Source organism: Cebidichthys violaceus, unplaced genomic scaffold, assembly GCF_023349555.1.
Source record: "Cebidichthys violaceus isolate CVI_PGR_0920_01 unplaced genomic scaffold, fCebVio1.0.p SCAF_19, whole genome shotgun sequence".
NCBI lineage: Eukaryota > Metazoa > Chordata > Actinopteri > Perciformes > Stichaeidae > Cebidichthys > Cebidichthys violaceus.
Window position 1 is genome coordinate 2543227 of NW_027176361.1, and position 25379 is coordinate 2568605.

Genomic DNA, 25379 nt, shown 5'->3' on the forward strand with positions numbered 1-25379 from the left:
TGTGAAGGTTTTTTGGTTTAAAGCACCAATAAAGGAATAAACAAGGAAGGGAATTATGGTCATATTAATAGAATGCACCAAGGCCTACAAATTATATCATATCTAATCGTTTAAACACATTGCGATAACAGAAAATCACATACAAACAAAAAGGTCTACTGACTATAATAGACGTTTCTAAAATTGACATTTATGAAAACTTTCATTCAGTAAAATTGCATTAAAGTAAAGAAAAACAAACATTGGAAACAACTTGTTTCTCAATCAAACTTAAATATTTATTCATAAAACTCTAAGTCCCGCTACAAAAAAAAAGTACACTTATGTAAATCTTACATCTTTCATTTTACATTTCCCCCCTCAACAAGCATTTTCACATCCCTTATGATATATAAAAAGACAAAAATATACAATGACCAAGTTTTATAGTGTCTTTGGTACAAACTATCAGTAATATCTTTGATTACAGCTCCCTTCATGCTCTTGAAAAAGGACCTGTGCTACTTTCCTAGGTATTAAAAACAATGTTGTTACACATCAAGCATTTTGTTAAGAATCAACTTTCAGCTCTCAACAATGTTTTCCCAAACTCGATGCATATTGAAAAAGAGAACAGTCATTTCATGAGCAAGTGGAAGACATTTGTGTGGTTGTGTCTCACTTGCAGATCCTTGAAAATATTCCTTTTTCCTTTTATTTCCACTGAAATCTTATTCCAACCAGACACAACCAGAACATCCCAGAACTGAATCAACATTTACATCTAGACAAATTAAACCATTCATTTATGTTATTTCTTTAAGCTAACGGTTGTACAATGCTATTTGTTGCGTTACCAGACACACAAGTAACTCCAGTGATTGTATTCAAATGGCAGTCGTTTTGAACATTTAGGTTGTCACTTTATCTTGACAAGCATAATAAACTTGAGGATCTTAGACATCAAATAGTTTAATTTAGCTTGTTACTTCGGAAACAGCTTCACAACAGTTAGCTAGGAAGCTAGCTTACTTGTTAGCAAGCTACTAGCTGCCTAGCTACTATGGTAGCTCCCGAAAATGTGTCCAAAAGTAGTCTGGATTTAAAAAATTGTGGTTTTTGAACATTTTAAACATATTTATATATATATATATATATATGTATATATATATATATATATATATACACATATATATATATATATACATACATACATACATACATACATACATACATATATATATATATATATATATATATATATATATATATAAACATACATACATACATACATACATATACATACATACATACATACATACATACATATACATATATATATATATATATATATATATATATATTTAGCTAGTTACTTTGGAAACAGCTTAACAACTGTTAGCTAGAAAGCTAGCTTACTTGTTAGCAAGCTACAAGCTGCCTAGGTAGTCTGGTAGCTCCCAAAAATTAGCCAGAAATTTGTCTGGATTTTTGTTGAAACCTGGGCATTTTAAACATTTATATAGATAAATTTGGCAAGTTACTTGGCCAGCTACTTGTTAGCAAGCTACTAGCCAGCTCGTAGCTCCCAATAATGAGTCAAAAATGGGTCTGAATTCTTAAAATGTATTTGTTTTTTTACCGGGGAAATTAAAAAAAGTTCAGAATCCTCAAGTGTGTTCACTTTTCACCTTGGATGTTCAAAACAATTACCATTCGAATCCATCAGTACAACTAAAACTTGTTCCACTGGTGGGTCACATATTTAAAAGCAATTATGATTTCCATTGTTGTAAAACAAACTTTATAAGTTAAAATGACCAAATTGAACCCTTCTGGGATGAGGGAACTGTAATTTAAAGCATTACTGAAGACAACAAAAAATATGTAATATTGGCATATAATCTGTCTCAAGTGCTACTGGACAAACATAAACATCTACAAAGTCAAGACGAGTCGTGACAAAAAAAAAAAAAAAAAAAAAAGAAATACCACTGCTAATGGACGAGAACCCTCTTCTATACATTTCTCCGTGTATTTTTCTGTGTACTGTGTACTACTAGAAAATGACTGACTGCATAAATAATCAAGGCACATGATGGTAATTTTAAGAACGTTTAAATTGGGGACTTAAATTTGCATTAAGTCTGACCAAAAAAAAAAAAAAAAAAAAAAAAAAAGAGAAGTTCATCAACCTAAAAAGGGGAAACGAAAACCATAAATCCGACTGACAGCTTAAGATTGTTTTTTCAAAACTTTAGACCAGTTGATTAAAAAAATTCAGCGAATTTGGACTCCAACTCGGGGGAGAAAAAAAGGTCTTAAACCTGCAGCAGTGAATATATATATATATATATATATATATATATATATATATATATATATATATATATATATATATATATATATTATAATCTAGTGTATATATTACATTAGTAGTGTGTGTGTGTGTGTGTGTGTTGTGTAAGATGTGTGTGTGTGTGTGTGTGTGTGTGTGTGTGTGTGTGTGTGTGTGTGTGTGTGTGTGTGTACAGCGAGGAGACATCGCACAGCAAATCTCCTCCGTTTTTTCCAAAATGGTCCAGCAGCGTCACCGTACGGAGACACAGTCTCTCTTCACATAACGTTTACGTCCTTTTTCCCCCCAAAAAACATTTTCGAGTCCCTCAGTTGGTCGTGAATCTGACGCCGAGTGACGGAAATCAAGAAAGAGGAGGAGGAGGAGGAGGAGGAGGAGGAGGAGGAGGAGGAGGAGAGAGAAAGAAAACCATTTGGTAAATAAATGATGTTAAGATACAGACATATTGTTCTGAATTACACTCAAAAATACCGGACAAACTTGTGGTACCTGGCAATGATGTGTGTGACCATCCTGTCCGTGATGCCTGGACAGACCTCTTCAGCCAATCGGATGTTGCGTTCAAGCTCCTCGATGGCCAATCGCTGCTCAGAGTGCTCCTTGTGCTGCTGCTTCAACTACGAGAAGGAGAAGAAACACCCATCATCTGCACCTCATGTTAACCATTCATTTAGAGTCAGAATGCTTGTGTTAGGACGCTAACTGTCTTTTAAGATTGTTAAACAAATTTGAGCTGAAAGTATTTCATGAAAGCCGTTATCGTTTACTTTTGATACAGTTTGTTGGAAAATAAAACAATGTTTTTGGTGCATTTTTATTTTAACCACTAGATGGTGCCGTAATGTGTAAAGCACACAGAGGTGATACTTACGACGGTCCTACAAGATGCCTCGTTGTGTTTGGAAATGTGATGTATTTTTGTGTGTGTGTGTGTGTGTGTGTGTGTGTGTGTGTGTGTGTGTGTGTATTAACCTCAGTGAAGACAGGAGAGATGACTGTGGTCAGACTGGCAGATTTACTCAGCTGGTCTTGACCCTGCACAGGTGAGGAAGAGGAGGAGGAAAAACAAGGTGAGTCCAAAATGTAAAATAGGACGGACGGACGGACGGACGGACACGGACACACACACACACACACACACACACACACACACACGACTGACCGTTCCATTGAGGACTTTCTTCCCGTCATTCGGTGCCTTCGGTATCTTCGGCTTACGGACGACGGTGAAAGACCACTCAGGGGAGTCGCTGTTCTCCTTATTACTGGACTCACTAATACACACACACACACACACACACACACACACACATAAATAAAACACACACTTAGCACTACACCATTGCACATGCAGGCCTGAAACAGATCAGAGCGTCCTGCTTTTAAAAAATGAAGAGTAATGAAATTACCCGTCTGAGTCGTCGGAGCTGCTGCCGCTGTGCCCCTCCTCCTTCCACCGCCTGTACCTGTCAATCAACTCGCTGAGGTAGGACGTCTTCTTACAGTGTTTGACGATGAACTTGTGCTTGAGGAGCTCTTTGGCTGTTGGACGCTGTACGGAGAGAGACAAAGTCAGATTAGTGTGGTTTTTAGGGAGGGAACGATGCAGAGAGAAAGAGTCTCGCTCTGTTTGAGCTTAAGTTTCTTTTGTGGTTCATTTTTTAATGGGAGAGAGGCGCTTTCTGTCCACCAGGGGGCAGCGAAACGCAGCTACAACCACACGATGACATGAAAACACATTGATGTGATGCAAACTTCCTCACCTGAAATACCAAAACAATTTTTAATTTACAGGATGACTAACAGCAGAACAAACGACAAACAGAAACTGATCAAACTAGACTGAAGAAAACAGATATTTCAACCCATCGTGGATAAAAATCATTAAAAAAAAATACTTCTATACTATTTTTTCTCCTCAAGTTAACATTTAAGAAGTGTCACATTTTTTAAATAAATAAAATGAATAAAATAAATAAAAGTATTTGCACCCTTGTGACAGATTATATTTGAAATTATTGTTTTATTAATACTGAACCATTATGTTAGAGCTTCATGTTACTGTTATTGCTGCTCCAACTGCTTTTAACTACTTTATATACAGTTCATTTAGTCCAGTGGTTCCAAACATAGGGGTCGGGCCCCTCCAAAGGGTCCTGAGAGGATTAATGGCAGAGAAGAAGAAACACAAATCTGTTTTCTATATTTAGACTTTTCTCTCATTTTTCTTTATGTGAGAAATTTAGGAGGTGAAACTGAAACATGACAAGGGGGCCCAAACTCAACTCTAGATTATGTTTGCAGAAAATAGAAATATCAGGGTAAAGGACCTAAAAATGCCCTTTAAAATGACATAAAACTGTTCAAAACACATTCATTTTGCTTGGAAAAGTGTCACAATAATGATTTAAGGAGGGGGAAAGATCCTTTTCAAGATCTAATAATGAAAAAATAAAAATGCAGTCTGAATTCATTTGAAGTGAGCTGTGGTTTGTGCGTCTTACGAAGGTTGGGTCCTTGTTGAGGCACGCCTCGGTGAACTCCTTGAAGCTCTTGGAGAAATCTCCGCTCAGCGTCGGAGGAGGAGACTTGGGGATGTGGAACAGCACTCGCATGGGATGCATGTCCGAGTTCGGGGGTTCACCTTTGGCGAGCTCGATGGCCGTGATGCCCAGCGACCAAATATCGGCCTGGAGAGACAGAATTTACACACACACACACACACACACACACACACACACACACACACACACACACACACACACACACACACACACACACACACACACACACACACACACACAGTTACTACAGACAGTTGGCAATCAAACTCTGAATCTTTCCTGTGAAAAATTAGTCATCTTTTCAAAAGGTTGGAAGTGTTGTCTTTTCTTTTCCTCCAGGGATTTTTGTTGACTAGTCAACAAAACCGTCAACTGTCGTAAACTGCCAACTTCTGTCGTAAACCGTCAACTGACGTAAACTGCCAGCTTCTGCCGTAAACCGTCAACTTCTGCAAACTGCCAACTTCTGCTGTAAACCGTCAACTGACGCAAACTGCCAACTTCTGCCGTAAACCGTCAACTGACGCAAACTGCCAACTTCTGCCGCAAACCGTCAACTGACGCAAACTGCCAACTTCTGCTGTAAACCGTCAACTGACGCAAACTGCCAACTTCTGCCGTAAACCGTCAACTGACGCAAACTGCCAACTTCTGCCGCAAACCGTCAACTGACGCAAACTGCCAACTTCTGCTGTAAACCGTCAACTTCTGCAAACTGCCAACTTCTGCTGTAAACCGTCAACTGACGCAAACTGCCAACTTCTGCCGCAAACCGTCAACTGACGCAAACTGCCAACTTCTGCCGCAAACCGTCAACTGACGCAAACTGCCAACTTCTGCCGCAAACCGTCAACTGACGCAAACTGCCAACTTCAGCCGCAAACCGTCAACTGACGCAAACTGCCAACTTCTGCTGTAAACCGTCAACTTCTGCAAACTGCCAACTTCTGCTGTAAACCGTCAACTGACGCAAACTGCCAACTTCTGCCGCAAACCGTCAACTGACGCAAACTGCCAACTTCTGCCGCAAACCGTCAACTTCTGCAAACTGCCAACTTCTGCCGCAAACCGCCAACTTCCGCCGCAAACCGCCAACTTCCGCCGCAAACCGCCAACTTCTGCAAACTGCCAACTTCTGCCGTTAACCGCCAATTGTCGTAAACTGCCAACTTCTGCCGTAAACCGTCAACTTCTGCAAACTGCCAACTTCTGCCGTTAACCGCCAATTGTCGTAAACTGCCAACTTCTGCCGTAAACCGTCAACTTCTGCAAACTGCCAACTTCTGCCGTAAACCGCCAACCAGTAAACAGTTAACTATCACAAGCCGTAAACCTCCAACTGCTGTAAACCTACAACTGCCATAAACAGTCAACTGCTGAAAATTAAAAGACAGACCCTGTTTGCGATTAAGCGATCAACTGTTTAGTGCGTACAATGTCACATAAAATAGTCTTGTTTTCTTTGAGCAACAGTTCAAAACCCAAAGATATTCAGTTCATTATGATATAAAAACATGAGAAAAACACATTTGAGAAGCTGGAACCAGAAAAAAATGTTTTCCCCCATTTTTCTTAATGATGAATTAAAACTAAATTATAAATACACTAATAGTTTTATATACTATTTTGTTACAAGCTTAAGTTTATTCCTAATAAGTAGTGAAACAAAAGAACACAAACACACACAGAGTCAGGTGGTTTGTGGATGAAAGTTGTGAGGTTTCAGGCTGTGACACCCACTAACCATATGTCAACAACACACACACACACACACTCATGTAAACACACACAGACCCTCAGACATTACACATGCACACAGGTTGAATGTCACATCGTTTCAACTTGCTCCAATGACCATGTGGCAGCCCAGGTAACACACACACACACACACACACACACACACACACACACACACACACACACACACGTTCAGGGTCACATTACAACATGATGCTCAGTCACTGTTTGACTGTTAACTCTGCCGGCTCCATTACTGTTAGACACTGAACATATGGCAGTCTGTAGCAGGAGACTACACACACCACCAACCGTCAATTGTCGTAAACTGTTGTAAACAGCCAACTGTCAAAATCCGTCAATTGTCGTAAAAAAAAACAACCCGTTGTAATCTGTCAATTAACGTAAGAAACAACTACCATAAACCGTAAACTGCCATAAACCGCAAATTGCCGTAAACAGTAAACTGCCGTAAACCGCAAACTGCCGTAAACAGTACTCTGCCATAGACCATCAACTGCCGTAAACCACAAACTGCCGTAAACTTCCGCAAACCGTAAACTGCCGTAAACTGTTAACTGCCACAACAAACACAATATGTTCACGATTATGTTTGTCCAGTGTGACCGGGAGTGTTTCAATATTGAATGACATACAAAAATATACCAAAAAGATTTGTGGTTGAAAAGTAGCAGCGATACAGCTTAAAAAAAAACACAGAAAATGAAGCTTTTAGCTGTTTTTGGTGTTTTCATGGTATTTGTTGAAAATGTTTAAAATCCCCCAAAAAAAATAAAAAAATAATTTTAATTTTTTTCTTAACCGCTTAGGTCACATCTGTCGCTTACGTAACCGTTAGTGGTGTCTGCAAACTGTCTTTGGTGTTTCAACAAGTCACACTTTGTCTTCCTTCCCTTTACAGAAGATTGAAACACCATCTTACACAAATGACAATAAGACCACACACACACCTCCCTACAACATGCCGAGTTAATTATTGTGTCATTGCTATAAAAAAGGGTAACTACTTCAAATTAAAAGCAGGAATTAAAGCAAATACTTTTCCTTAAATCACTTTTTTTATGCACATTTGTTTTCATTTTTGTCAAAAACATTAGTACATCTCTCAATAGCAAAAATAACAAATGGATAACAATAACGACACACCAGACATTGTAATTTGTTTCTCCATCTTAATTTGTTCTGTTTGAGCTGAGAAACAACATGACACATAAATTGCAAAGTAGAAAGAATTGTTAATATATATATGATCCCTATTAAAACACACAGACATGAATCAAACCACAGAGTACACACACCCTAATGGTATTACCGTATTTCCAAAACACGCCAAACCACAAACTTGTATTGACGTAAATAAAGGCAAAGAGCCAGGAGACTTGTTATGTCATTTTCATGAAAAGACGTTTGTTTGCTTTGTCATTGGGTATCACATCCAACTATTTAAAGCAGCCTTTTTACTTTTGTGCGAGTTTCAGTGCAGCAGGTGCAGCTATGAATGCAGGAGGGTTTGATGCGGCTTATTGGCATTTCATTTGAGGCGAGGGAATCCCCTCCACTGTAAACATTATGAGGATGGACTTGCACTGGGAAAACTCTTTGAGGTTTTCAGGTTTGTATGTAAAAAGGCATGTACGTACATGTGATGCAAGTTACATAAAACATCAAAAGACGGCAAAAAACTGTATTATCTTAGAAGTCCAGACTGCTTGACACTGTGGGAGTTTCCTATTAAGATGCAAATAAAACGCTGTGGAAACAATGCAAATGACCTCAAAGACAGACACAACATCGACGCCCACGTGGCCGAGGTTGCTACGGCGACATGCAAAACAATGGCGCACGGTGTGACGGCAACAGAGGATATAAAGCCATAAAGCGAAGCATGAAGCCAGACGAGCCGTTTAACGGCGAGAGGGAAGTGTAAATGCAGAAGTTTAACGCCAATGAACACACAGAGAAGAGTGCAAAAATAAACACAGGTACTAGTGGTACTTGTACTTGAGTATTTCTATTTAATGCTACTTTGAAACTAAAAAGTTTAGTTACAGTTTCAGATTAATACAAAATATCAACTAACACATTAAGGAAGACTTTATTGATCCCGATGGGGAATTCAAAAGCTTCCCAGAAGGATATAAAGTAATTAAAACGAGCTCCACCTTAACAAGCTGCAGCATCGAAGTGATGGACACATTATACTACATTTATGTAATATATATTTATGTTTTGGTACTTTGAGTACCAAAAGTGTATTGCAAATAAAACATCTGGGTACTAACACACGAGAATACAGGTGTGTAACTTGCAAGATGCAGAAAAAAAAGACTTTATTGCAAATGTTATTATGAAAGACCAGTAAGAACCTCCCAGTCCCAGAATGGTTTCATTTAAATAGTCCAATAAGCTCTTGAACGCTACATGTCCACCCCAAATTCTTAACGTTTTTTAACCCTGTTTTTATTTGAATTAATGGAGGCAATCTACAGCTAAACATAGTTATTTTGATTGTTAAAATATACAAGTAGGCAATCAATGAACTGTCTGAACTGCACCTATGTAATTAACACTAATAATTAACAACTGGTCCTTTACTTTATACAGATGCGGGCAAAATAAATGTATTTTTAGTCGACGACACAGACAATTTGTCGAAGAAAATAAATAAACTGCTGCTTAACAACACCTTTCAGATGTTTACTGTTGAAAAACAATAATTTATGTAATATGTTTGTGTCTAATTGTTATATTTATATGTTGTTTTTGTAAGATCTTTGGAAGTAGCGCTACGCTACTACAATCTGTAACAAGTTAGCCAGGTATGCTAACTTTAGCAGCTTACGTTAGCGCAGACAAACGACCCGTTTAATCCATTTATTTCACTTTTGCAAAGACATAAAGACGCAACCATAAAAAAGCCTTTAAATGCATGACGATGTAACTAGTTGAAGTTGCTATGATTGGACAATTAAGGTTTCAAGGGAGGGTTTTTACAATTTATAGGAGCTGATGGTAACTAAAACAGCTGTAAGGTGCTGGAGAAGGTGCTGAAGGAGGAGTTACAGTGACGCGTGTCTTACCTTGGAGTCGTAGGCGGACTGCTGGATGACCTCGGGCGCCATCCAGAACGGCGTTCCCACGAAGGTTTCCCTCTTGATCTGCGTGTCCGTCAGCTGACCGGCTACCCCGAAGTCCGCCAGCTTCACCTGGCCGTGCTCCGACAGCAGCACGTTGGCAGCTACCGACGGATCAACAACGACGTTAACACCAGCTTTGGTATTCTATTCTCATCTTAGTTTTTTGTACCTCTTATTATTCATTTTTTACTGTATATTCTTCTCAAATTCCCCCACTTGGTGATCAATAACTTTTGTGAGATATTTTAAAATAAGATAGAACTTTATTAATCCCGAAGGAAATTCTTGTGCCAGAGTTTCATTAAAAATAACACAAAAATAGCAAAAAACACAATTTATTTATTGTTATTATATATATAACAATATAAATATATATGAACAATATAATAACAATTATTAAGTGTAAAATAAATAATACTGACACCAGTGCAAAATAGAACACAATAGCAATAAGAGTAGGGTAAATAAATAATCTAAAATAAATAGTACATTTATAATAAAAACTAAAATACAAAGTGTGTATTAAAGTGCCACACTAAACCACCGCTACTGTTAACGTGAAGAAGAATCTGAAAGCAGCGGGTCTTTGTACCTTTGATGTCTCTGTGGATCTTCTTCTCAGAGTGCAGGTAGTCCAGACCCTTCAGGATCTCCTTCAGCATGGTGGCAATCTGGGACTCATCAAACGGACCCGCCCGGAGCTACGCACACACACACACACACACACGCACACACGATGACACAGATATAAAACACTCTCTTGACATGCCGGAGGCTGCAACTCAAACACACCTTGTTCAGATTAATTCAAGACAAGACTGACAATTAGGCAACGAGCTGGCTACTAGCTAGCGTCACTATGTTGGTGGTTTCTTGGTTTACTTTGTTATTATCCTTTAATAACACATTGTTGATCATGCAGAGCAGACCTGTGTCCACTCTTTTGGCAGTAAAACACAACAAAAATGTTGCCATCAACTGTTATTAGGATAAACTGATCACATGTTGGGAATCTTTACTTTTGAAGTATTTTAACTTCTTGACAGCTTTTAAAGCTGCAGTTTTGTTGGCAAGTGAATGAGGTGAATATAAACCAGTCTTTGCATTTAATTCATATTCACTTCCAACTTTCTTATTATTGTACCTGAATATGCATTTTATGACCTCCAACAAGGAGGTCTTTGTCCTTGTTTTATTTTGTTTGTTAGTCTGCAGGATTACATGAAAACGACGTAAAAACGAATGACGACATTTTCTTCTTATTCGACTGAATTACATCAATAAATCTTAAAACTCACCAAGTCGAGCGCTGAGCCTCCACCCAGATACTCCATGATGATCCATAGTTTACTGCCCTGAAGAAGAGAACATGAACATAATCAAGCTCAAACCTTAATATGATTATTATACATCAGAGACACTTTAATGATCCCAAAGTAATTCAAATCTGCAACATTAAAGTGATGAACACAGTAATGAATCAATAACTATAATCCAGTAAAATGTGTATTATTCTGCATTACTTTTGGTGCTTAAAGTATATTTTGACTAATACTTTGCCTTGTAGCAGAGTGTTTCTACATTGTGGTAATAGTACTTTGATGATATTATGAGTACTCACCTTCAGATAGGAGCCGAAGTACTTGGTGATGTACGGACTGTCGCACTGACTCAGAACGGTGATCTCCTGCTGGATGTCCTCGATCTCGTCCTCAGCCTCCTCCAGATCTATCGTCTTTATGGCAACCACGCTCTGAGTACGGTTATCGATCCCTTTGAACACCTGCAGGAGGAGCAGGAGGAGCAGGAGCAGGAAATGGGGAAAAGAAAGAAAATTAGTAAAGAGTCAAAAATGATTTTATACATTATAACATTAAATGTGAATTATAACACACACCTCTCCAAAAGATCCTTTTCCAATGCGATCCAATTTAGTGAACAACTCCTCCGGATCAATCTGAGAACTCTGAGAGGAGGAAGAGGAGACAAGGAGAGAAGAAAAGAGGAGAGGAGACGAGGAGAGAAGAAGGGATGAAGAAACCAGGAGCGAAGCAGAGAAGAAACGAGAAGAGAAGAAAATAGGAGACAAGGAGAGACGAAGAGAGGAGCGGAGACAAAGAAAGAGGAAGAAGGAAAGGAAACGAGGAGAGGAGAAGAAGAGAGTAAATGAGGAGAGATGAGAGGAGACATGGAGAGAAAAAGAGAGGCAACAAGGGAAGAGGAGAGACAAACGAAAATTGATTAATCATTTTTATATTTACACAATAATTAAATCATTTAAAAAAAGTACGTACATTTTTTATAATATACACATATAATACATTATGTAGAATATTAATGAAAATAATATTTAATGACAGAAATCTGAGTAAAAATCTGAAGTATTTCTCGTGTAAAGTCCACAAAGATATATTTAAAGTTGTGTTTCCATCACTTTCCCACACACACACACACACACACACACACACACACACACACACACACACACACACACACACAGCTTTGCAACACAATAGCATGCTGTCACCACAGAGCCACACACACACACACACACACACACACACGCACAAAACCTCATAAAAACACAGAAGGAAGCAGGCATGACAGTTAAAGATAACAGGAACTAAAGACACGCGCGCACGCACGCACGCACGCACACGCACACACACACACACACACACACACACACACACCTCTTATCTCTGAAGGCTTTCCACTGACTTACATTCGTTTCCTAACCCGTGTTGCTCGTAGAACTCTTAACGTGTGAGTTTACAGGAACACACGTCCTTTACATTAAAAACGGTCTCATCACGTAAACAGACAGCATCGCTCTGAAGAGGAACGACTGAGAGCTTCTTAATGTGACGCTTTCTGAGTCGCCAGAGGAAAACGTCTCTCTCTCTCACACACACACACACACACACACACACACACACACACACATATGACCCACACACACACACACACACACACACACACACACACACACACACACACACACACACACATATATACACATATACATATATACATACATACATACATACATACATACATACATACATACATATATATATATATATATATATGACCCACACACACACACACACACACACACACACATTTTTGCTCATAAAACTCTCAAGAATTGCTCGGATGAACATTTAATAAACACACCCACAGAAGCGTATGATATTCCTATGATGCTGAATGAGTTGAACTAAAAAAAGAAACACACACACACACACACACACACACACACACACACACACACACACACACACACACACACTCTGACCACAATGTTGCCACACCCAGTCAGCAAACACAGCGGTTACTGTCTGCTGATACTTTTAGCTCACTGCAGAGAGACGGAGAAGCAGAATAAAATGAACTCGCGCTGCAATAAGGTAAAAAGCTCAGCAGCCACTTTAATCAGGACATGGAACTGAAGAGAAACATTCAAACATTAGTAGTTCACTGTTGGCAGACAGAGAGGAGGGTTAGAACTAAAACACAAGGTGTTGGTTCCATGACTTCATGGCTTCATGTTTTCATACTATAACGTCGGTATTTGGTCACCAAAAAACATCCTTTAATTAAATGTCGTGTTGGCGTTCGTCACCGCAGGCCGCTGTGATTCACCTCGAGGCAATGAGGAAGTTAAGTAATCGGCCGTTTAGGTATCAATAATGATGTAATTATTGATAAGCAGCGATGGGCCTTCCCCAGCGGACTAAGAACTCTCTTATTCTAACAGCGATTATTAAACACTTATTACTTCTGGGTGGTTAGCTCTAAAATACAGTGTTATGTTTTTACACATCATGATTCTTCAGATCATAGAAAAAGAAACACCTGATAGAAACAATCATTTATTGAATGTCCGTTTAAAGTTTTACAACAAACTCATTTCCGAAAAAAATTTCAAGGTAACAAAAAGACAAAGTCCTCAAATGTTAAATGTCTAAAAACAAACTGTTGAACAAGAATGTTAGAGAAACTTTAGATTAAATTCAGCAACTACAGGATCAAATCATTTGTTCCTTTAACAATGTAGCGACAGCTTTTCTTTCCTAAGTATTGCGGTTCAATGCCAAGTCCTATAATCTGATTTTAAATGCAGGTCTCTGAAGTGAAACCTATCATTTCCATTTAAACCACAAACACAGAGCGAAGGCAGACTTTTCTTTCTTTGTCACACGAGTTTAAAACTAACAGCTAACAGGCTCACGAGACAATGCTAACAAGTTCATGTTTAGCCAGTCGGTAACCTCCGGTTCTTAAAAGTGAAGCCAAAGCTTCATGTCTAAAAGCTGCATTCTCTCTAGTGTCCACCAGGGGGCGACTCCTCTGGTTGTATAGAAGTCTAGTCTAAAATGACTCTACTTCTCTCTTGATTTATTCCCTCAGTAAACATTGTAAACATGAGTTTATGGTCTCAATCTCTAGTTTACAGTCTTCTTCAATACAGCATGATGTTCATTTAGTACATTATGCTCCATTTAGAGTCAAACAGACCACAAAGCAGGGGATGATTTAGGGGCGGGACTACACGCTGATTGACAGGTCTCTACCACGGCGTTGTTTGGTCTGGAAGTTGTCCGTGTTTTAGTCTTACAACTTTAACTCTTTCACAGAGTTTCCAGTCCTGTTCAGCTCCACCCCCTCGTGTCACTTCTGGTTGCAAAAAAAAACAAGATGGCGACGACCAAAAAGCCAAATTCGAGGCTCCAAAACCGTGGTGCACCAACCAATGGGTGACGAAATGGTGACAACGTCCACAGTCTGTGTGTTTACCGTGTTCACTACATTAGTTTAGCTGGTTAGCGTGCTAACTTTTGCCAACTAGCACCAAACATAAAGTACAGCTGAGGCTGATGGGAATGTCAGTAAAGTTACTTTCAGTGAAAATTCTACATGGTTGCATTATATTTCTTATTCCAATTTATGTTCCCAAAATACAACGTGAGAAGTGCTTTCATAGTAATATTTGATGCAACAAAATCAGCAAGACATGACATTAATTGAGGTGTTTCTCAACAAGAAATACCTGCAACATCAAAGTATAAGGAGTATAAATACTAAAAGCCACTAAGATGAAATCTTTGACCTTTCCGTTTCAACAACAGAGACGGAAGTTAAACATTCAACGCTCGCTCAATCATTACAGACCACTTCTGTTGTTTTCTAGGTAAATTCTGTGTTTCCACACTCGAGGAGCAGAAACACATTTCTAGTCAATGTTTCACTGTTGGTTTTTAATAATCAGTGAAACGACTGTTAAACACGCAGTGTGGGGAATTTCACAAATCAGTAAACAAAACCTACTTTCCAGATGTTAAAAAGCCGTTTGGCGTTAATGTTTAACCGATGTCAAGAGAGGGTATGGATCACGTTTGATCGCTCTTGATAAATCCGTACGCCGTGTTTAAATATCTACAAGGAGAAGCGTGGTGTGTTGTTCACTGTGCATCCATTAACCTGAACAAGCCGTTAGATAACTAACCAGCCAGCAGGATCACTGGACACAACACACAGCAACTGTGGTCCAAAACAAAAAAAACACCCAAACTTACAGAGAAAATAAGAAAATCATCACATTTTAGGTGCCAAACTGAATTTTGGGGCATTTTTGCCAGATGAATGATTTCAATTAAAGCAAAGCGGTTGCCGGTACGGCTGTAAACGTTTTTATTGAGTTTTCAAATTTGACACCTGCAACAAGGATTCATTTATTTCACATAATCCGGTTATTTGTTCAGCATGTCGACTAATGTAAAAGGTTAGTTTTTTCTATTTTCCAAACAGTTTTAAGCCACTGCTCATTCTCAAACTTTACGTCACGGTAGCCTGAATTTAAATGCAGACAGAAGATTTAAATATTGACGGAGTTTAAACGGTGATGAGGGAAGCAGCGGTGACAGGAGTCAGCTTCAGGTCGAAGCTACAAAGACAGAAAGAGAAGCAGAGTTTCAGAGGTCAGTGAAGGGAACATGCAAACATTCAGCTGCATTCAGGGAGAACTTGGACGCGACTGTGGAAACTCTGTGTGCGATTAAGAGAGAGAAGAGAGAGAGAGAGAGAGAGAGAGAGAGAGAGAGAGAGAGAGATCCATGTTTTCACTAACAAGTGGTGTCCAAATATCAACCAAAAAGGGGTTCGAAGGCCACAGCTGCTGGAGGAGGAAGTACAAACACAGCATTCTCAAAAGTGACCTTAGCAGAGTCGCATCATGTGAAAATCTCACCGCTCTTCAAACATTTCCTGTTTCACTTCAAGTCGACAAACATGACACGGTCCGTTGAGTCATTCACCAGCAGCGCTCTTAAAGACACACCGACGCCTTTTGTTTCATGTCAGAACTGTGTTATTGTGCACTAAAGACGCGTTGGAGTCCTCTCTACTTGTAGCCATGGTTGTGATGTTTCCATAGAGGCGCAGGTCTTTTATATTGCAGAGAAAATCAAAGCCACAGAGAGAGAAAATGTAGAAAACAAACGGTAAACAATGACCGTTGCAATTTCCTGACAAAACACAAAAACGCACCGATCAATCGGCCACCAGACGAAACCGGCTTGCCGTCAGCTGATCGGTCTCAAATATTGTTTTTGCCCCGTCCTATGTAAACACACGCCGCATGATAGATGTCGGCACACAGCGGCACGGACAGTAAAGTCGCACGCACGCACGCACGCACGCACGCACGCACGCACGCACGCACGCACGCACGTTGTTTAGACAACAAGAAGGTTCTGTAACTTTTGGAGAAATGTTCAATGTGTTATTATAAACATATAATTAAATTTCAATTTTTCGTGAAAGAAAAGTTACAAAAACCTCTGTGTGTGCTGTCAAGTATAGCTCCTAGAAATAAAGAAATTGGCAAAAATCAAAAAAATCTGAGTCAGAATTAAATCGGCTACAAAACAAAAGCACCAGATTATTAATTTATTATCCCATAAGTAGAAGAAATACAGCAATAGCACTATAAATAAGATGGAACTAGGATGCGTTTGGTAGTTTTGCTTGAAAAAGGACAATTCATTATCAAAAAGTTTGCTTATTAACTTTCTTTGGAGAAGAATCAACTAATCGTTTCAGCTGAAATTTGAACCAAAACTAAATCAGCGTCTTAAATCAGTTAATTAGCAGATGCTTTTCTTTGAAATCAAACACGATGACGACCGTGATCGTGAGTGAAACTGGCGACTCTGACTCGACAGATGTGTGACGTCACATGTTGTTGAAACTCTGTCCAATAAAAAAAGGAGCCTCTGGTGTAGGAAAATGTAAACAAACCAGAATATTTAAAAAAACCTATGATTCAGACCACAGAAAGACTGACTCACCACTGAAGCCAAAACCTATGAAGCAGCTGACTATTTCTCACCCAGAAACACAACAGAAGACTCTTTTAAGTGTCAGTGCGGTGGAGCCGGTGATTATGTCATGAAAGAGAAGAAGAAGAAGAGGAAGAAGAAAAGGACACTCCCCGTCTCCGTCGACACACCTGCAGACGGCTTCCATGCGATGTCTGGAAACAACCTGCCAGCGCTGCACCTGTTCGCGTCAGAGCGGCAGACTGATTTACTACGGGAACCTTTGACACCAGATGTCGGGAAAGCTTCAGCTGAAACTGAAGAAAGTATGCCCCGCAGGAGTCACAGCTCGTCAAGGAAACAGGAAGGCATCTCTTCCTTTCCTCTACTGAAGAGCTCTTCTTATCTCAACACTGATATAAAACTTACATCTAATGACTTATTAAAAGCGCAGTAGACAGGGGAGCATTTCTACGGCCTCTACAAGGCTCTCAACGGGAATACGACTGAGCCGGCTGCTTGCAGCTAACAGTGCAAACTACTGTAACAGTGCTGAGAGAGAGAGAGAGAGAGAGAGAGAACACCTCCGGTTCTGAAAAGTGAAGCCAATATTTAAGGGTCTTAAAAGCTGCATTCTCTCTAGTGTCCACCAGGGGGCGACTCCTCTGGTTGTATAGAAGTCTAGTCTAAAATGACTCTACTTCTCTCTTGATTTATTCCCTCAGTAAACATTGTAAACATGAGTTTATGGTCTCAATCTCTAGTTTACAGTCTTCTTCAATACAGCATGATGTTCATTTAGTACATTATGCTCCATTTAGAGTCAAACAGACCGTAAAGCAAAGTGTGATTTAGGGCGGGGCTTACTGTGATTGACAGGTCTCTACCACGGCGTAGTCCGTGTTTTTGTTTTACAACTTTAAACCTTTCACAGTGCGTTTTCCCTTCATTAAAGTTGTAACGTTTTGGTTGCCTAAAAATGTAATTATTCAGCATTCGGTTGTATTTAGCTCTTATGTCACTTCTGATTTGTGAACCAAGATGGCGACGGCCAAAATGCCAAAATCAAGGCTTCAAAATCGCAGTCGACAAACCTCTTGTGTCAAAAAAATAATAATAATTCACACAAGAGTTTAGAAAACCATGATTTAAGGTTATTACTTATAGACAGTTTCTGCAGGTTGTGCAACTCCATCAGAATTAAATATTGGGTATCTGCAGATATTAAAAAGGACTTATTTTGGAACCAGGGTCAAAAGACTTGTTGAGGACATCCATAACCTTCTTAATTGACTCATTATCTTTTCTCTGTCAGAGAGGAAATAGCTGACTAAAAATAGCATTCCGAACATCACGGGACAATAAAACACTTAGATGATAAAGCACCAATAAAAACATGTTCACGTGTGCCTGACGATGTCGAGTCACTTCTGAGAGTTTCCCATAAGCGGCCAGGACATCGTGAACCAATCAAGCAATAAAAGTCTCATTAAATGGCGTCAGTTCAGCTGTAAACGACAAAGAGCCATCCGAGTACATTCCTAGTGTCACTTCAGTCCACCAGTTAAGCTCATCGTTAGATATAATAGATTATATTTTACTTATAAACAGAAGGAACTTAAATGCTTCATAATTTAACAGAAGGGAACCTTCGTTCGTTAGCCGTTAGCGATGCTGCTAAAGTTACCAGCTTCTCCTGTTAATGTGTCAACAGGAGATCGTCATTTATGTTTTTCTAGTTGTCGATCTCTGATAATGTCACACTGCAAACAACACATTGAAATGTAACGTTAGCAGCACCGCTAACGGCGAACGAACGAGGGATCCTTTTGGTTACATTATGATGCGTTCAAGCTCTGCTTAGTGAAAATGATTATTCGGAGAACGGAAATTGAAAACGTTACCATGATGTGTTCAAATGTAATACATAGTTGGTGAGAAACTTGAATAAATTCAACATTTAGATAATAAAGAAGGAATTATGAGCCATTTAACTTCCTAAAACTAGCTCTAAGCAAAACTAGTAATTACTTATTTCCTAATCATTTATACAAAAACACTACAGAAACAAAGTAAAAGGACAATATTCAGAATTGATGGTTGGACTTCAGAGCGGTTTAAATGATTTTTTGGATGGTGGCAAAAAAAAAGAAGTCTGGGGCATTTTAGATCAGCTGCTATAACAAAACAAAACAACAACAAATCTGATCTGCCAATATGGATCATCATCATCATATATCGGCAATTGGTATCGGCGTCAAAAAAACGTGATCTGGGATCTCTAAAAGTTACAATTGCTCGCTTATATTTTGTACTGCTCCTGAAAAAAACAGCAAATCCTCATATTTGAAAAGGCTTTGATCAGCAAAAAAACAACAATGGAACCTGACGAGTAATTGATTTTTATGGGCCAATGTCATAACAGACAGGATTGTTCTACAACACTCATTAAATATGGGGCCTTCTCTGTGTAATGTAGCACTTCTGCTAAATTTTCTCTAAAAAGGGTAAAATGTTCATAAAAGTTTAATAATTTCTTGCGGCGCTGGCAGAGGCGGTCTGTATCTCAGGCCTGGCGGTCCGCCTCCGCTTTAATTACACTGTGGGAAACCTTGAAAGATCATAAGCTCGAGGCAGCAAAATGTTAGTGTTGAACAATAAATGTATTATTCTAAAACAGACTGTAAAAGCATTGTAAATAACTGAGTCACGATGAGGGCATAGTTTTGAAATTACATCAGAAAAATAAAATAAAAAAGGATGTGAAAACCAGCATCTGTAACGAATAACCCACAAAGTCGTCAGCCGTCTGATATCGGTGAGGGTTTCTTAAACATCTTTGAAGGGTATTCACAACAGCACAGTGTCATCCATTGATAAGAAAAAGACAAAACGGAGGCGTCTTTGCGGTTCAAAAGGTCCGCCAAGTACAACTGTGAGCTCCACACTAAAGGACTTGTGAATCTCTCTCCGACCTTTGAAGTCTACTCCCTTCATGATACTAAGTTAAGCCAAATATGCCCATAACAAAACAACTACAAGACACTAGACGTGAAGAAACTTGAGTATTTCTATTTAATGCTACTTTATACTTTTTCTCTACAACATTATCGGGGAAATATTGTGCTTTTTACCTATTTACCATATTTATCTATATTATTAAATGTTAAGCTACCCAGCGTCCAATATTCGCTCTATATAGCTCTTTTTTTTGGCCTTTTGAGATAAAAACATCTAGTTTCTTTAGCTGATAAGTGCTCCACTATGTTCGCCAGCTAGTTGCTAACTTTGTCTGCTGTTCTGGCCAAAAAAAAACACGATAAAATTGCGAACCGTTAAACTAAAACAATGAGCTGAAAGACGCTAAAAAGCACCCCGTAAAGAAAAGGGATATTATATGTAGTCAGTTTATCTCTTGTTAATATATTACATAGATTATAGCAGCTTCAAGTTACCAGAGGAAGTGGTTAAGTTTCCAAATTTACAAGGTTACAACAGGGTTGTGCAATGAAATGCAGTTTGTAGTCACATTTTGGTTCATTAGAAAAACACGAGAAAACTAAATTAGCCTGAGGAAAGAAGCTGCTCTGTGGTCTGGTGGTTCAGCAGCTGATACTGCTCTATCTCTTTCCAGACGGCAGCAGGGTTTAAACGGGCAGCAGGGTTTAAACGGGCAGCAGGGTTTAAACAGGCCGTGTCTGGGTGAATATTGTCTTTAAATACTTTAAATCGGGCTCTTCGCAGGCACCCCTCGTCACCAATACCACTTGGTAGACGACTACCGGTGATGTTCTGGGCGGTTTCAAATCACAGACTGTGAAGACAGTTTGTATCGTTTCCAGTCAGGAAACATTACAGTACTCGCTTATGTACTTAGAGAGTAACTTTAGGAGTATTACAGGGACATCTTTAGAGATATTTACACCATCATGTTACTATAAAGTCTGTTTGTAGTACTAAAGTCACATTTGAAATACTTCAGGAGTATTACAGAGACATCTTAAGAGATATTAGTGTACTGTAATGTCACTATATACTCAGTTTAGAGTACTAAAGTCAGGTTTGAAGTAACTTTAGGAGTATTAGTGTACTACAATGTCACTATAAACTCAGTTTAGAGTACTAGAGTCAGGTTTGAAGTAACTTTAGGAGTATTAGTGTACTACAATGTCACTATATACTCAGTTTAGAGTACTAAAGTCAGGTTTAAAGTAACTTTAGGAGTGTTAGTGTACTACAATGTCACTATATACTCAGTTTAGAGTACTAAAGTTAGGTTTAAAGTAACATTAGGAGTGTTAGTGTACTATAATGTCACTCAGTTTAGAGTACTAAATTCACATTTGAAGTACTTCAGGAGTACTACAGAGACATCTTAAGAGATATGTATACCACAATGTCACTAAAAACTCATTTAGAGACTTCGTCGGTGCTCGGGCCCTAACTAAAAAAAATGAACATTAAACTGTCACCATTACACAACACATCCCACAAAGCACCGTCGGTCTTCCTTTCAGGTACAACAGACTTATGTATATTCCTGTCAGCTGCAGCAGCTGCTGCCGTGGTGTCAGGTGTGTGTGCGTATGTATGTGTGTGTGTGTGTGTGTGTGTGTGTGTGTGTGTATTTAACAAGCCTTTGACACCATTACCGCCACGCCCACCTGGGACGAACAACAGAGCCGGCAGAGCGAGTGCACCGACAGCCAGTCCCACAGGTAGACACACCTGAGAGCCGGCCAAACAGGAGGCCGAACGGAGGCTTACAACTCGCCCTGCACACCACGGAAACTACCGATTCACCTTCACCGTGCAACAACAAGGGTGACCCTAGAATAAACGTTAAGTCTTATTCCACAAATCCAACGTTAAACCAATAATCTAATAAAAAATATTAGTCTGTTATGAGTAACAATACAGGCCACTAAAAGGAGTGTCACAGTATGGTCTGAGGGCAGTCTAATTATAACTCATATAAAAGCAGTTAAAAATACCGAGCCATAGATACGCCTAAAATAAGCTCTCAGACACAATGAGTCACTGTGTGAACATTACAGGGATACAATCACACACCAGAACAACTTTATGAACAACACAACGACCCAAAAGGGCCAAAAAGAAGTCACTGAGGTGTCAGCACGGGGTTCCACAGACGCATAATGAGCAAGTAAAGGAACATGTTAGGAGAAGTAAACGCCGTAGAGTCAGTGTGAACTCAACACGGAGCACCAACGTCACAGTATGGACTGTAGAAACAAAGAGGACTGAGCTTCTATAGAGCTTCAAACCAGTCAAAGCCCTTTAACACCACATGTCATCATTCAGCCATTCACACCCATTCATTCACCGGTGACAGGTACCATCACCAGGAATATTTAAGAGAGACAAAGAGATATGAACACAGGAAAGTGGCTTAAAAAGTCAGTTTGGACTACAGTTTAGAGTACTAAAGTTACAGTAGCAGTAACTTTAGGAGTATTAGTACACCATAATGACACTAAAAGCTTAGTTTAGAGTACTAAAGTCACATTTGAAGTACTTCAGGAGTATTACAGATACATCTAAAAGAGATATTTACACCATAATGTCAATAAATACTCGGTTTACATTACTAAAAACACATTTGAAGTAACTTTAGGAGTATTACATAGACATTTTTAGATATATGTACACTATAAACTCAGTTTAGAGTACTAAAGTCACATTTAAAGTAACTTTAGGAGTATTACAGATAGATTCAAAGAGATATTAACACCACAATGTCACTAAAAACTCACGTTTGTGAGACTAAACTCACGTTTGAAGTAACTTTAGGAGTATTAGTGTATTATAATATTACTAAATACTCAGTTTAGAGTACTAAAGTCACGTTTGGAGTAACTTTAGGAGTATTAATATACCATAATGTCACTAAAAGCTTTGTTTAGAGTACTAAAGTCACGTTTGAAGTACTTCAGGAGTATTTCAGAGACATCCTTAGAGATATCTACACCAGAATGTCAATAAATACTCAGTTTAGAGTACTGAAGTCACGTTTGAAGTTACTTTTAGGAGTATTACAGATAGATTTAGAGAGATATCAACATCACAATGTCACTATAAACTCAGTTTGTGAGACTAAACTCACGTTTGAAGTAACTTTAGGAGTATTAGTGTATTATAATGTCACAAAATACTCAGTTTAGAGTACTGAAGTCACGTTTGGAGTTACTTCAGGAGTACTAGTACACCGTAAAGTCGCAGTGGAGCGCCACATGTTACATAAGGAGCTACTTAAACAACAGCACGGTGACTTCTCCTCAGCCTCGAGCTCACAAACCTCCTTCGAGTTCAGTTCAAACGTCACACAGAAACGCGATACAAATGTATCTAAATGGATCGGAAACGGCCTGTAGTTGCACAATTACACCCCCCCCCCCCCCCCCCTCCCCTTCATGATAAACTGGTTCAGTTCGCTCCCAACGACGACAGAAACAGACCCGACAACCTTTACCAACTAATCCACCGCCGAGTGCTCCTCTCTGCTCACCTGCATACCAGGAACTTCCATGGTTTACTCCTCCAGGTGTGCCTGTTTTCTTCTTCTTCTTCTTCTTCTTCTTCTTCTTCTTCTTCTTCTTCTTCTTCTTCCCCTTCTTCTCTCGATTCCTGCTTTCTTTCTACCTCCTCCTCCTCGAGCGAGAGAGAAAAATAAACTCCACAAATAAATGAGGTTTAACTTCGACGACGAGCGTGGTCGAGATGTATCCGATAAGAAGAAAGGCAAAGAAACAGGGCGGCGTGTTTCTGCAGTAGAGTTAAGAAGGAGAGAGAAACGAACGAACTACAGAACACGACCTGTTGAGAGTCTCCGCAGCAGCAGCACGTAAAAAAAAAGAAGTGTTGAGCAGAACGAGGAGGATGACGAGGGGTTACTGCCTACTTCAGGGGAGGAGCCACAGAGTAGTAAATGACAGCTGTTACACATGAGGAAGTCTACTGACACCTTGTGGTTATACACTGTTAGCACTTGAAGGAAACAACATATATATGTATATTAAATATAATATTATATATTTAATATATATATATATATTAATATATATTTGTATTAATATATGTGTGTTTATATATATTAACTTTTTAATTTATTTCTACATTTTTAACAAAATGCCCTGACAGAAGACCTCAAAAAACAAGGGACAAGATAAAAATAATAGCAATAACTATAGTAATATAATTTAGCAAGTAGTGAATACACATCTAAATATATAAACACATACATGTATACATACATATGTACATACATACATACATACATTCGTACGTACATACATACATGCATACATATGTACATAACATACATATGCACACATACGTACATACATACATACAAACATATGTACGTACATACATACATACATATGTACATACATGCATACATACATACAAACATACATACATATGTACGTACATACATACATACATACATACATACATACATATGTACATACATGCATACATACGTACATACATACATACAAACATACATACATTCGTACGCACATACATACATATGTATACATACATACATATGTACATACATGCATTCATACATACATACATTCATGCATACATACGTACATACATACATACAAACATACATACATTTGTACGTACATACATACATATGTATACATACATACATATGTACATACATGCATTCATACATACATACATTCATGCATACATACGTACATACATACATGCACGAATATTAATAAGGAGAAAAACTAAATGATATATTTATATATTAGTATTATATTTGGTGTATTTTAATAATTGAATAGATCATTGTGCATGTGATGGCGTAAACAACGACAGAATCTTCAGTAGTTGTGAAGAGTGAGACAATGTCCCTGAGACATCAGTGTGAGGGGTTATTGCACAAATTGTGTGCAGTTGTACTTCCTCTTTTGCACATGTTTGCCAACAAACGTGTGCAATTTACTGGAACGAATGAGGAATTAAAATCAGTTGTGAACCAAATAATTCTTCAGAGATTTAGACTTATTGTTTTGAAAGAAAAAATTAAAATCTCATATATTGTATATATTAGGTAAACGACAGTAAAAATGGAAAACTTTGGTTCCAGAATATTTTATTACAACACACAACATATTCGCCCACGTGCGTTTAATTTTTTTTACGGCATTTTATAGATCAACAGCAAAAAAAAGGCCGTTTTTTAATTGAGCGAACTGGCCCTTTAAGAACA

At 38.7% G+C, this 25379-nt stretch overlaps 1 protein-coding gene across 1 annotated transcript; it reads right to left on the reverse strand.

Annotated features, from left to right (window-relative positions):
• Positions 1-2404: 2404 nt before the first annotated feature.
• stk26 (serine/threonine protein kinase 26) lies at positions 2405-23991 on the reverse strand. Its single transcript, XM_068713212.1, has 12 exons — positions 23652-23991; positions 11695-11763; positions 11419-11580; positions 11096-11152; positions 10390-10498; positions 9741-9898; positions 4843-5028; positions 3748-3890; positions 3501-3612; positions 3311-3373; positions 2828-2955; positions 2405-2661 (listed from the first exon to the last, which is right to left on the reverse strand). The coding sequence occupies exons 1-12, from the start codon at positions 23670-23672 to the stop codon at positions 2646-2648; spliced, it is 1224 nt and encodes a 407-aa protein (XP_068569313.1). The 5' UTR covers positions 23673-23991; the 3' UTR covers positions 2405-2645.
• Positions 23992-25379: the final 1388 nt, after the last annotated feature.